Source organism: Montipora capricornis, chromosome 1 (genome assembly GCF_036669925.1).
Source record: "Montipora capricornis isolate CH-2021 chromosome 1, ASM3666992v2, whole genome shotgun sequence".
Lineage (NCBI taxonomy): Eukaryota > Metazoa > Cnidaria > Anthozoa > Scleractinia > Acroporidae > Montipora > Montipora capricornis.
The window spans coordinates 41,435,549-41,449,741 of record NC_090883.1 but is presented as its reverse complement, the minus strand read 5'-3'; the positions used below and the strand labels follow the sequence as shown (position 1 = coordinate 41,449,741).

General features: G+C 39.2%; 2 protein-coding genes across 2 annotated transcripts in view; one reads left to right on the top strand and one right to left on the bottom strand.

Moving 5' to 3' along the window:
- Nucleotides 1–5,401, bottom strand: part of LOC138044290 (proteasome subunit alpha type-2) — an 11,575-nt gene extending 6,174 nt beyond the window's left edge. The window contains exons 1-2 of the mRNA XM_068890895.1: nucleotides 5,340–5,401; nucleotides 4,751–4,827 (exon numbers count right to left, since the gene is read on the bottom strand). Coding sequence (XP_068746996.1) covers nucleotides 4,751–4,827; nucleotides 5,340–5,377 — 115 coding nt within the window. The 5' untranslated portion in view covers nucleotides 5,378–5,401. The remainder of the gene's footprint in view (nucleotides 1–4,750; nucleotides 4,828–5,339) is intronic.
- Nucleotides 5,402–5,466: 65 nt separating this feature from the next.
- Nucleotides 5,467–13,808, top strand: LOC138015029 (uncharacterized). Its single transcript, XM_068861927.1, has 2 exons — nucleotides 5,467–7,969; nucleotides 12,662–13,808. Exons 1-2 carry the CDS (start codon nucleotides 5,565–5,567, stop codon nucleotides 13,659–13,661), a joined length of 3,405 nt encoding a protein of 1,134 aa, XP_068718028.1. The 5' UTR covers nucleotides 5,467–5,564; the 3' UTR covers nucleotides 13,662–13,808.
- The last annotated feature ends 385 nt before the right edge of the window (nucleotides 13,809–14,193 follow it).

Here is a 14,193-nt window from a genome sequence, read left to right as displayed (position 1 = left end):
TGATGACAACATTCAACACCCCAAATTAATGATAAGCTATCAACAGCCTGGTTTCTATGATTCCATGGATTCCAGGTTATAATAATGGAAGGTTCTGTGATCTTTTTGTATCAAATGAAACCACCTTCAGTTTCTTCTTTGATCCTGAAATTGTACAACCTCAAACAATCGATCAACCGTGAACAATATTATATTACTGGAATAATACAGAAACTTCATGTTACGTAATCTGCAATCCAAGCATTTTTTAGAAATAGTGTGTTTTTTTCGCATTTCTGCCTCTGAAAATGTATAGCAACAGTAAGCTATTGACCCCTGGGAGTGAGACTTGAAAGATTTTTTTTTCACTCGTCAATGGTGGGTGGTTTAGGATTTAAACAGCCCTCTTTGTCCAGAATATCTAGTCTACTTTAAGCACACAAAAAACAACATAAAGATCACTGTCCACTGCCAGTCAGTTTGCCCAGTGCCCGGCCCACACTGATTTTAATTTTCATCAATCATTTTACTGCATATAGGTGACAAACGTTTTTGTCCTATGATATGTGTAAGACCCAAAAAGACATAAAGCTCACTTCAAGGACTGACAATAATTTATAATTCGCTTCTTTATGGTCAGCCAAAATGTGCTTTACAGTGTCTTTAGAGTGTCCTAAATATTGCTACAAGGCTCATTCATCTTCACTGGTCCACTGGACGTTCGACATTGCAATTCTCTTTCTTCTTTTAAACCTAAGTTAAAGACGTGACTTTTTAAACTGTCTTATGATGAGGTTTTATAGCTTTAACTATTTATTTTTTATTATTATTTTTTATTTTTTATGTAATGGTATGTAAGGTGCTTTTGGACCCTTGGGAATTAGCGCTCGATAAATTGTGTTAATTATTATTATTATTATTATTATTCAGGCCCGTAACTAGGATTTAATGTGGGGGGGTGCTAACGAGGCCAAAGTGGACCAAACTACCGAAATGTATTTTTGATTGTCTAATCCATTTATTTAGGAAAATAGCAATACTTGAGAAATTGTAGCAGGAAAGTACACGGTAGGAAAGTATCCACACTCAAGGAGGATACTTCGGATTAAATCTAAATCCGGATTTTTGAGAGTCATCACTTCAGCGTTTTTTTGGGAAAGGATTTTAAAAAAGTATTTTTGACAAGCGGTTTCCCATGCAAAAATGGTACTTAACAGCTACCGCAGTACGTGACAGTTCAGCCCAAATGTTTTTCTCGCGCTAGTTTTACTGTATGATCGAAGACATGAATAGGTCGAAAATAGTTAGGTTTCCTGCAAATTTCACATCAGAAATTACACTAAAAGTTTCTTGACAGCAACAATATTGTTAGCACTTTTCCTACAGCGAAAAAATCGTGTTTTTCGTCATTTCTTTTTATCAATCGCCAAGGTATTTTTTTACTGATGGCATTTTCATTTAAGAACTTCTCCAAAACAAACTTAACCGCTATTTTTTTCTTGTTTTTAAAATTTGCACGCAACTCTGGGTTTGTTTGTTTGCGTTGTCATGGAAAATAATTTAGGATTTTGCATTTTTTTACACTGGAAAATCCATTGATCCGAGATCAGAAACCCGTTTTTGGTTTTTCCAAAACAACGCACCCTTAGCTGTGCCCTCATTGAAATGTTCTGAATGGCTCGGGCTACTAGGGTGCAGTTGGTTTTAGTTTCCCAGTGAATACATTACTGCTTTTTCCATTCTTTGATTTTATTTAGATGTTAGGTTTTAAACTTCAGTTTAACCAACTGCACGCCTTAACTTGGATATTGAGTATCAAAATGCGGACCTTTGGGGCCTGTGGGAGGGTGCGAACGCACCCCGTGCACCCCCCCTGGTTACGGGCCTGTTATTAAAAAAGCTCAAGTTGCGCTTAAGCCACTGGGCTCACAAGAGCAGAACTTAACCTGGGACTGTAGCATGAAGCGATTTAATGTGTAGTATTGTGGGATATTTTCATGAGTCTTGCTGTATTTTGGCAAGCCCATGTAAGAGGTTTATTATTCAAGTCAGAAGGAAAAAAGAAAAAACATAAAGCTCAACTTATAACTTGCTTCCTTGAGTGATGAACTGCAGTGTACATGTATCTTACGTGACTTTTCAGCAAGAGACCATCTAGGTTTCGCGCGCTTATATTAGGTTGCTGTTGATTGGTCAAAAACAAAAGCTTGTCAAACCTGTCAATCGAAGCCTTGAGCAAAGCATTGTGCATTTTATTTCCAACACTTGCATTACATGTCAGGAAAACAGAGATGGAATATTGGAAAGTTCTTTATTGTAAGGTGTACAGAGATATTCACAATGACGATCTTGGTTTCCAAGTAAACTTCCGGTCAAGAAAAACAGACTTTGATGAAGAAATGACATAAAAGGTTGTCAAGTTCCTTGGAGAAATTTCTTCAATGGCCCTTGCTTCTTTCATGGACTCAAAACACTGTTTCAATACAACTAGACCCTCCGTGAGGGTACACTGCGTTGCCTGTGGTACGTGCACCGTTCCAGACAATTTTTTTCAAGTTGGGGGGTCATTAAGAAGACCATTTAAGGGGTCACCCAGACGTCCTACCAGCAGACGCCCTTTGGCTCACAGGTCCTCACACATTCGAACGACGAAACAGATCCTTTCCTGGGGTTAAAAACCTGGCTACCGGCCTGTAATTAATCATTTGTAGAAAGAAGAAATTCCTGTCCTCTTTAGAAAAAATAGACACGCATTGCTTACGTTGGTAGTGAAGTAACACAGCGATTTATTCCATATAAAATGTCAACTGAGCTGTGTGTTGTCTTCCAGGAGATTCAAGTTGTCCTTGCGTAATATGTAGCTGTAACAGTGCACGATATTGTTTTGGTATTGTCTATCATTGTAGTGCCATGGTAGAAGTCTTGGGTAAATAGCCTGAGAAGACATGTGGTTACTAGCAAAGTACTGAACCCAAAAAGATTGAAGAAAATAAATGGGAAGTGAGAAACAAATGCTTCTGGGCTGACATGTTGATAATTTTCAAGCTCCCACACAACTTCTTTCACCACGAGTTTAAGCGTGCGCTCTGAGCATCTGACAGCTTTGTAATACTAAAGTTTACTAAAATGAAGCATCTGTGTCAAATGATGGCAAGATACCGGGTTTTCGTTTCTTTTTCTGTCGAGTGTTACAAAGTTTGACAATAAATGAGCGAATTCAAAACAAAGATCACAATCGCCCACCATTGTTTCTGCAAAGGCAAAAATTTACTCTCCAAGACGAGGTTACCGGTATTTATCACCAGGTAATTCCATCATTTTGGAAATAGCAGCTACTTTATTATTCATCGACAATTTTTTGCTGATTTTGGGGCTCATTTTGTTGAACTCAAGCACGCTTCCAACAGACCTGTTTATTTTCGTGACTTATGCGCTACCACAAAATTCTCCCCGTATCACATTTCAACACATGTATGCAAATTTGTTAAGCTCGAAAATTACACAACATGATAAGTTTACAAAAGCTGGAAATTTCACAGAAATCTTTTCCAGCGAATCATTTATTGAAACAAACAACATATTTGCGATTAAGAGGCAAGAAACCCTTCCTATTTCAGTTGCGTGCATGCAAACGAAAGACACAATCACAAAGCATATGCAATTAAATAAATTTCTGACAGTTCACATCAAACCCTTTTCAAAAGAACCTTGACGGTAAATAATAAAAGACAAAAGAACCAACAAGCTTTCATTCAAATAATTTTTCACTGTCACATTTCCAATTTGTTTTTACCTTTGCTGAGTTGAGTCTTAAATGAATGTAACTTGCCGGACAACTTAGATGCGACTTCAGTAAACACAGTGATGCATTCAAGGCGTTCGATTCCTTCAGTGTTTGTTAAATCCATAAAAGAATTGCCATTTGACTGCAGTGTTGTATATAGTACCAAGCTAAAGCTTACTTTATATCCAACGGCGAAAAATGAAATTGTTGTCGAAGACCATTACTCATCGCTTTAACTTCCAGGTATTTATTTTTCATCGCCTAAGTTGTCTATCGAATTGACGTTCCATTCTTGAGCTCCATAAGGGCATATTTTGTTTAAAGATGCACTAAAACCCCATTTGTGTTACAATGACTTCCAACGCCATTCCAGGTTAATAATTAAATGTCCTCCCGTGTGCACCAGAGAAATCTACGCATTACCCCAGCCCCCTCAAACTTAACAAAATACGCACAGAAGACTCTATGCACAAAGACACCACTAAGCAGGGGAGTGACAGGCAAGACTTTTACCGACATGGAAAAAAATAAAACGACGAAATGCTACGCAGATTCCGACTGGGTTTAGCAACCCAGTAATGAGGTCAGTTTTTGCCATATTTGGTGTCCCGATCCAATTCTCCGGGAATTGAAAGCTATTATTATGCTAACGTCTTCTTTTGTTTTCTTTGAAAAGCATGGCTGTTGATCACGTGAGTGAAACCCAAGAATATGTTTGTGAAAAACTAGTCAAACTGGTCTACTAGAGTACAAATAGCGTGAGATATTGGTGCTCGTTTTGGGGGTTATTTGTACTCTGATGACTGCACTTGAATAATAATAATTTTAATTATTATTGTTTTACTGTTACTACTGGTCAGTGTAAAATGCAGACTAGTGAATTTGCACAGCCTAGTGTTTTTTTTTGTTGTTGTTCAAACAAGAGTACTGTTGTTGCAGTTCAAGTGTTTTGTCAAGACGTTGATCATTTACACCAGACGTCATTACCTTTAATTCCTACGGATGGCCCTCCCGCAGCCACTGCTGCCAAAGCATATTCAATCTGGACAAGTTTGCCTGAAGGACTAGAAGAAGTATTTATGTCTTAGCTTACATAGCTGAGCACTTCCAAAATAACAAATACACTGGCTAATTAAGAAGAAATAAAACAATGAGAAAGGAAAAACGAAACAGTCTTAGATTCTGGATAAAACCCTGCTAATATATATCTTCTCTTTGGCTTTATACAGTAAAATGTATGATTATGTTGTTCTACTGTGAACCTGGTGGCTTGAGGGCGACGTCCAATTTCTGTTAACAACTTAATGAAACCGACTCCAGGACTCGTGATATTACATGTTCACACATAGCAAATTAAACTTCGACCAGAAAAATCTCTTGCACGAGATTTGATCGATAGAGATCTAAGACATGCATCTAGGGAAATTAATTTCTTTAGCTTATTTACATGAGCGAAACAATAGACATTTTTCAAAAAGGTATTCGTTTTGTTCCCCCAATGGCAACATACATTGTATTTCTATAAGTTTATTTGTCAATGAAGGCAGAAAAGAATGGACAAAAGAAAGAAATTTACCTGAAAGTTGTAAGACTGAAGCTGTATCTTTCCGTCATTTTGGAAAACGTGACCACAATACACCGCGAAACTCTGACTCAGCGCTTAGTACCCAGTCTTTCGCCTTATTTTAGGTGGCGTGGTTAATACATGCGATGGCAAGGATGTTGATTTTCGCTTTTTTTCCTAATCCTAGATTTGAAGTTGTATTGTAGGAACATCTCAAGAAAAAAACAACCCCTAATCATGAGCTTTAGGCGCGATTCACGTAGTAAGAGATCGTCAACGACTAACAGAAGAGATAGAAGAGAGAAATCATCAACTGCAAGCACAAGTGTAGGTGAAAGAGCTTGGGATTATTTGTTACGCCGAAAAGCAGAGGACATAAACGATCGCATTTATAAAACTAAGGCAGTAGGATCCGCCGAAAGGTCAACGGAAGATTTGAAAACTTATTATAGTTCATTGCGCAACATCAAAACGGACAATCTAACAGAAATACCCAGAGATGAGCACGATATAGATGGTTTTTCACTTGATCCGACTTCCACGAGAGACTATGTACCAAACGAAGGGTTTTGGATTGACAGAGCAAGAGAAAGCCGGGATCAGTGGATGTGCGCAGGCGTTGAATCAGGATATGATGAAACTGCAGCAAGCGGTACAGAATCTCGTTACTATGAAAACAAGGATCCTTGGAGAGAAGCCACATTGAAAACTCATGGTTTGACGTCGCGTCACCTCGTTAAGCAAGAACAAGTGGAGGACTTAACAGAGACTGTGTGCAGCTATATTGAAGACGTTCGCCATGATACAGAGAATCTTGAAAGAAAGGTGCCAGCTGATAGTCGGTTGGACTCCTACAGAGATTCATACCATGACGCCAGACAGAATCACATAGAAAACTCACCTGAGCAGACATCCTTTTACCACATACCTGGCGAAATTAGTAATAAGAATCCCATCACAGGGTATCATTATAAAAATTATCCTTACGAAACGTCAGATTATGGGTTGCCAAATGATAGGAGTCCATCTCATCAGGTAGAGGATGTGCATTTCATGTTGGATCAAGATCAAGTCCCGAAGGATAATTTTGCAAAGTATCCCTACGAAACTTCAGCTTACGACACATCGTATGGTGGGAACCTGTCACATCATGCGTCTGACAGCACCCTAAATTATGCTGAAGATTCTTATCAGGCTTCAAGGCACACATATGGGGGAAATATGCCAGATGGAACTGCACATCGAAGCAGTCCAAATAATAAAGAGCACAGGCATCTCCTGTCTGATAACAATTTGATGGATAGCACACTAAATTATGTAGAAGAATCATCTCAGGCTGCAAGGGCTTTGTTGATGGATAGCATGCCAGATGTTGCTGATAACCGCCACGTTACAAGAAACAGTTACGGGACAAAACTTTCGGAACAAACTGCAAATCAACACAGGCCAAATGATGCCGATGATCTTCGTCACCTTATAAACAAGAAATCCAGAAGATATTCTGCTGAAGGCCATCCATGTGGACAATCATTGACCCATAGCACATCTGATTCTTATGATGCACACTTTCCTATTAAACAAAGTTCTGATTTAAGTAAAAGTAGAGAGGAGAATTGCACATCAATTCACACATTGCCGTACCCCGCAGATGGGGTTGATGTGGTATACACAACAGATCCAGTGGAGGTAGAAGCATGGTTAAGAAATAATGTCATTGATTGCTTTGCTGAGGCAGTTGGATTTGACATTGAATGGAAACCACAGTTTAAAAGTAAGAAGAAGGGAGGAGTTGAGAACAAGACTGCTGTTCTTCAGTTGGCGGTAGAAAGTTCATGCTTAGTTTGTCATTTCCATTACATAAGGACACCTCCAAAGGTTCTTGCGTCTGTTCTGAGTGATGAAAAGATCTCCAAAATTGGAAGTGGAATTTTACAAGATGTAGCAAAACTAAAGAAAGATACTGGTTTGAAATGCATTGGGTTAGTGGATACCCAAAAAATGGCAAAAAGCATTGGGATCCCAGAATCACAGAAGCTTGGACTGAAATCTCTTGCAAAAGGTCTACTTGGAATTGAAATTGAGAAGCCGAAGTCAGTGGCCATGAGTAACTGGGAAAAGTTTCCACTAACATTTAGACAGATCCACTATGCTGCATTAGATGCATGGATTGGATTAAAAATTTATCAGCACCTAAGTGCCATGCCAGGCGTAAGTAATCTTCAAGAAAAAAGCTATGTTGTAAACTGTGAAGATGTTGAGAAGAGTTATGGCCCAATTTCCTGTCAGGTTTGCGGCAAAAAAGGTATAGACAGTGGTTCCCTTTCTAACCACATGGAAATTCATTCCAAATGTAAGTGTGGTCAATATTTTGTAGCTAAAATATCCAAGAAACACCTAAAGGAATGTCCAGTGCTGAATCCACCTTCTGAAAGGCATGTACATCAAACCCATGCAGATGAACCAGGCCTGTGTCATGGATGTGGAAAGAAGTGTAGGTCATTGAAAAGACTGATGGAACATATCAAAGAAGTTGGCCATGTTGCATGCCCTTTTTGTTCACGGTTATTGCATCACAGTGCAAGCTTTTCACACGTTTCAAAATGCCAGAACTTCATTAGTGAAGAATGGAAGCAGATTGCCATGTGATAAAGAAGAAGGACTGTTCATCAGCAATCCTTGTGAAGTATAAAATTCATCAGCATTTTAGCTAAATGATAGAGCGACCTTCATGTGACTTTGAAAAAGTTTTTGCAGTTTGTTTCATGGACCAATATTCAGAGCTTCTCCTTATTCCCGCCAAGGGCAGTGAACAGTTTGATTGCCCAATCATATTACTGCATTCCAAATGATGCCAAAGCGAAATGCTGATCGCTTCTCAGAAACTTCCATGGAGAGATGACGTTGTTTGCATTCAGGTTCACTAAGCTAATGAAAATTCGTGCTTGTTTGTTTTTGTTCAATAAGCCAATCAAATGTTTTGCATTTTTGTTTATGCTCTGTTTTTTACTTTTATTTTTCAAAGTCACATGAAAGTCGCTCTATGATTGTAATAATTGTACAAGGGCAGAAAAAAAATTGCTATTTGGCTCCTCGAAAAAGTTTATCCCTTTGTAAGTTACAAACCATGTTGTTGTAGACTCAGACACCTTCACTTTCGATCAGTTCAGTTTGGCGCTGTAAAAGAGAAGAATTTGAAATAATGGAAGGCTTGTTGCATAATGCTTCATTGGTTTTGTTCATGAGATAGATCAGTTTTTACTGTTCATCTGTGCTTTTTAAATGTCCATTACTGAACTTTTTTAGCGGAAAGTTTAAACTCTTACCTGTGGTATTTGTTAGGGCACAGAAAATGGGTGTAAGAACCCGTGTTTTCAAAAGAACAAAATATAAAGTGACCAACTAGAAACTTCTAGCACGTTTACATAAATGATGAATATTTACAAGACACTGAAACATCTTCAGACGTCTTCAGGGTAATTTGACCGCCTGCTATTGTATATTTATAACTATCAGGTAATTCCCGATGGGAATGGCTAATATTCATACTGGTGTGTTTAACAGACAGGTAACTCTTGCTAAAGTAGTGATGCATCTGAACCATACTGAATCACAGCTTCTGGTTTTTGAGTAAAATTTGTTGGGTGTAGAGTGAGCACTAACGATAGTTAAATAAATATCACAGAGGTTTCTTTAATCAAACTGAGTAGACTTGGGTTAGTGCTAACTTTGCTTCATGGAACTTAGCCCAGTAGTTTAGTGACTGGTAAATATGTAGAGATCTCAACTTGAGCTTCCATTGGATCAAATAAAACCATGAAAAACACTGTTCAGTTACAATATGGAGTGTTGCAGTAGTTTTTGTGTGAAAAGGTGAAAGAGAAAAGGCATCATCAACAGAAAATGTATTTTAAGGGCACTGGACATTTTGAACATAAACACACATATTTAGTGAAAGGAAAATGGCAGGCAGTGTACCATTTTCTTTTCACCACTTTCATATCTTTCATATTTTGATAACATTGCTAATATTCAGGGTGCGGGACTGATGCTAGTCAGGGCTTTTGTGATTAATTAATGAATATTGCTATTGTTGAGGCCCGAAACATCTAAGTTAAAAGTAGACTTGGTGGAGACTCAGTGGAAATAAAATACAGGCCCGGGTTGCTCGAAGCATGGTTAGTGCTAACCAGTGTTAAATACCATGGAAATCTATAGGATTTGATACATCTCAATCAACGGTTAGCACTAACCAGGCTTCGAGCAACCGACCTCAGGAGTTGTGGAGAAAAATTCTTGTAGCCTGTGAAGGAAGGTTCTCATATCCGATGCATTCATAGTATGAATACTCAGTTTCTCGCAGATATTTTATGGGGTTTGCATGAGAAATCACTATGATATTCTAAAAATAGCTAATCGTGGCTTCTATTAAAGAATAGAAATAGTATAATCTCACTTTTGACACTATTTCAGTTGTTTTTTTTTTATATCCCTGCTTTGAGCAGGTTAGCAGGTTGTCACACCACCAACCCACATCACAACAAAGTCGTTCAAACACAAGATACAGCAAAAGTGATTTTATTGTATTTCGATTTTTTTCTTCTCTATAGAAGGGAAAACTAGGATTTTTTTTTTCGGAATCTCAATTTCCCATTTGAAGTGTCTAATATATTGGATCTGAAGTGCCTACTGTACTATTGTGGTAAACCTAGGGAGATTTGGACCTACAATACTGGTCACATTAGTTGGAACACCCATCCCCGTTTCCCCCTTCCTCCAATGTTGATTTCCACAACTACTAGTAGTCGCCCGAAAAGTCTAAATTCTTCTTGAGTTGGTACCAGCTCCACATCGGCACCACTCGATATATTATTAACCGAACTTCACAAGACGTCAGCGACCCCACCTCTCTAGCTTTATTCCTTCACTAACCGTTGTCACGCCTTCAAATTCCAACATCAGTACCAGTGCAAGGAAGATCGCCCTTATTTTGCTCGATCCTCGTCTCGATAATAATTAAAGCCACCGATGTCATGTGGACGCTACGTTAATCAAAGTACACAGTGTCAACTACTTTACATGGAAATGCGGTACACAGCATATTGAAGATGTTCCTTTACATACCACATAGTATTTATAATTATTTGGCTTTCTAAAAACTCTCCAACACATATTCCTTGATTGTAATCATTTTCAGACCAACTGCCCACCTTTTTAAATACAAAGCATGCGAAGAGACATTCCGTTTATCTTAGTAACAAGTTGACTTCTTTTCTAAAGAGACTTGACTTCTGATCTACACCTCTACAGATTTGCCAATTTCCTTGAAGCAAATACAATACTCGCCACTTTTGTTGGAACACCCATCCCCGTTTCCCCCTTCCTCCAATGTTGATTTCCACAACTACTAGTAGTCGCCCGAAAAATTCTCACACAACATTGAATTGGGGGAAGGGGGACGTGGTATAAATAATGTCCTTGTAATGATTTATTACAGCAGACTTAAGGCAAAGTACTTGAAGAAACTGAACTTGCTACAATCATTTCTCAAGTAGAACATAGTTAGTAGCTAAAAGGTGATTGCATATTGGTGGCGAGTTTGCTGGTGGCGAGTCTTCCTGGTGGCGAGATGACTAGTTACCGTATAAAATACGATCTTTCTGACCATTCGCTAAGTGTTCCAACTAAATATGTCTAGTATTGTAGGTATCGGAGAGGCTGAACATTTACGCACGTATGCGGTGACGGAATGTTTGAAGACGAGACGAGAAAAATATGCAGTTCCTCCAGACGTGGCGCTGGAGCGTCGTACCAAACGAGTCATCCCGGGATTTCGGCCCGTGCGATCGCTTTTGGACGCAGTTGGCCCTTTGCTGCTTTCTGCAACCGACCTCGCCTCCCGGTACGGCATTGAGGGAGGGATGTGTCGGCCCCTAAACCATATGAGACAAATCCCACGCCTACTCACAGCTCCAAACCGCCCTTGTCATTACAATTTAACGTAAGATTTCGATGGCTTATATATTCAAGAGAATAGTAATTTTATCTGTCATATGGTAAGCACTGGAGTCGCAGATTACAAAGTGCACGCATGCGCCCTGCCGAAGGTAACATACATGCATGGATAAAACTTTATTTCATCTTAATTTCAGAATAATATCTTCGAGACATTACAGCTAACATACATGATATATACAGATACATAACTAAATATTAAATAATATTTAAAGATATATTAATCAAAACGAAAAGCCGCTGTACAAAATCCGGCCCCGGATTAGTTCAGTGGTACGGGAAAAATCAGCGCATTTCGCAACGTACTTAGTAAAAACGTAAGAAAAAGAACTAAGACCGTAACTGGTTGTTCTAGGTTTATTGAGGGACAGAATGTAATTTCCACGAACATCATGCGTAAAATGAGAAAGGGAGAGAAAACGTATTTTTCATATCTGCAGGACAAGCTTTTTTTTTTTAAACTACTTTTATACAATAATATGAGGAAATTTTGAATGCGCTTATTGCATAGAGATGTAGAGTTTGACTTAAGTGGTACGTAAGAGGACAGGTAATCGCAAATACAAATCTCAGCGAAGGTTCTTCATCCATCACATGCACACAGTAGCGATGGCCTCACTTGAGTTCTTTCCACATATACATACACACGCTACTTAGGACAACACGCACTTGCACTTAGTACTTGGCTTGGGCCGAGCCGATTTGTCCTCAAACTCCCACGGCCTGCTCCCGTCTGGCCTTGTAGCTCAGTCGGTAGAGCAACGGTGATCTAATCAGGAGGTCGTGGGTTCGATTCCCGCCCGCGTCAGAGATTTTTCTCTGTCCTTAGGTGTTGCATAAGAAGTTCCTGATGCTGTGGATCAGCGAAGGTTCTTCATCCATCACATGCACACAGTAGCGATGGCCTCACTTGATTTCTTTCCATATATACATGCACACGCTACTTAGGACAACACACACTTGCACATAAATCTCATTACTCTCTTATTTACATTATACCGTTTCTTGGACAAGAAATTACTAAAGGCCAGGCCGAATTTCCTATGATAAAACGTCTACGTTAACAGCACGCACATTGGTTACTCCTTAGTATCCGCCTAGAAATTTTCTTCTCGCTACTTTTTGATGAGGACCAGTCTCCGCTTGCCTCCTTCATGCCCAAAAGGAATTCTGGGTAATTCGGTGAGTGTGGAGCCACCCAGTCCTACCGGCAAAATACCGCATCGATTGAATTTTTAGCTATCAAAGCTTGCTCAAATTGTATCGGTAGGTCCTGGAATTAGTCCACAGGAGGCCAGAGAGACGACTTCACTGGTGCTGTGAACCGCCATGTCTACAACAGAGCAATTTAGAAACAGTTACGGGACAAAACTTTCGGAACAAACTGCAAATCAACACAGGCCAAATGATGCCGATGATCTTCGTCACCTTATAAACAAGAAATCCAGAAGATATTCTGCTGAAGGCCATCCATGTGGACAATCATTGACCCATAGCACATCTGATTCTTATGATGCACACTTTCCTATTAAACAAAGTTCTGATTTAAGTAAAAGTAGAGAGGAGAATTGCACATCAATTCACACATTGCCGTACCCCGCAGATGGGGTTGATGTGGTATACACAACAGATCCAGTGGAGGTAGAAGCATGGTTAAGAAAAAATGTCATTGATTGCTTTGCTGAGGCAGTTGGATTTGACATTGAATGGAAACCACAGTTTAAAAGCAAGAAGAAGGGAGGAGTTGAGAACAAGACTGCTGTTCTTCAGTTGGCGGTAGAAAGTTCATGCTTAGTTTGTCATTTTCATTACATAAGGACACCTCCAAAGGTTCTTGCGTCTGTTCTGAGTGATGAAAAGATCTCCAAAATTGGAAGTGGAATTTTACAAGATGTAGCAAAACTAAAGAAAGATACTGGTTTGAAATGCATGGGGTTAGTGGATACCCAAAAAATGGCAAAAAGCATTGGGATCCCAGAATCACAGAAGCTTGGACTGAAATCTCTTGCAAAAGGTCTACTTGGGATTGAAATTGAGAAGCCGAAGTCAGTGGCCATGAGTAACTGGGAAAAGTTTCCACTGACATTTAGACAGATCCACTATGCTGCATTAGATGCATGGATTGGATTAAAAATTTATCAGCACCTAAGTGCCATGCCAGGCGTAAGTAATCTTCAAGAAAAAAGCTATGTTGTAAACTGTGAAGATGTTGAGAAGAGTTATGGCCCAATTTCCTGTCAGGTTTGCGACAAAAAAGGTATAGACAGTGGTTCCCTTTCTAACCACATGGAAATTCATTCCAAATGTAAGTGTGGTCAATAATTTGTAGCTAAAATATCCAAGAAACACCTAAAGGAATGTCCAGTGCTGAATCCACCTTCTGAAAGGCATGTACATCAAACCCATGCAGATGAACCAGGCCTGTGTCATGGATGTGGAAAGAAGTGTAGGTCATTGAAAAGACTGATGGAACATATCAAAGAAGTTGGCCATGTTGCATGCCCTTTTTGTTCACGGTTATTGCATCACAGTGCAAGCTTTTCACATGTTTCAAAATGCCAGAACTTCATCAGTGAAGAATGGAAGCAGATTGCCATGTGATAAAGAAGAAGGACTGTTCATCAGCAATCCTTGTGAACTATAAAATTCATCAGCATTTTAGCTAAATGTTAGAGCGACCTTCATATGACCTTGAAAAAGTGTTCGCAGTTTGTTTCATGGACCAATATTCAGAGCTTCTCCTTATTCCCGCCAAGGGCAGTGAACAGTTTGATTGCCCAATCACATTACTGCATTCCAAATGATGTCAAAGCGAAATGCTGATCGCTTCTCAGAAAGTTCCATGGGGAGATGA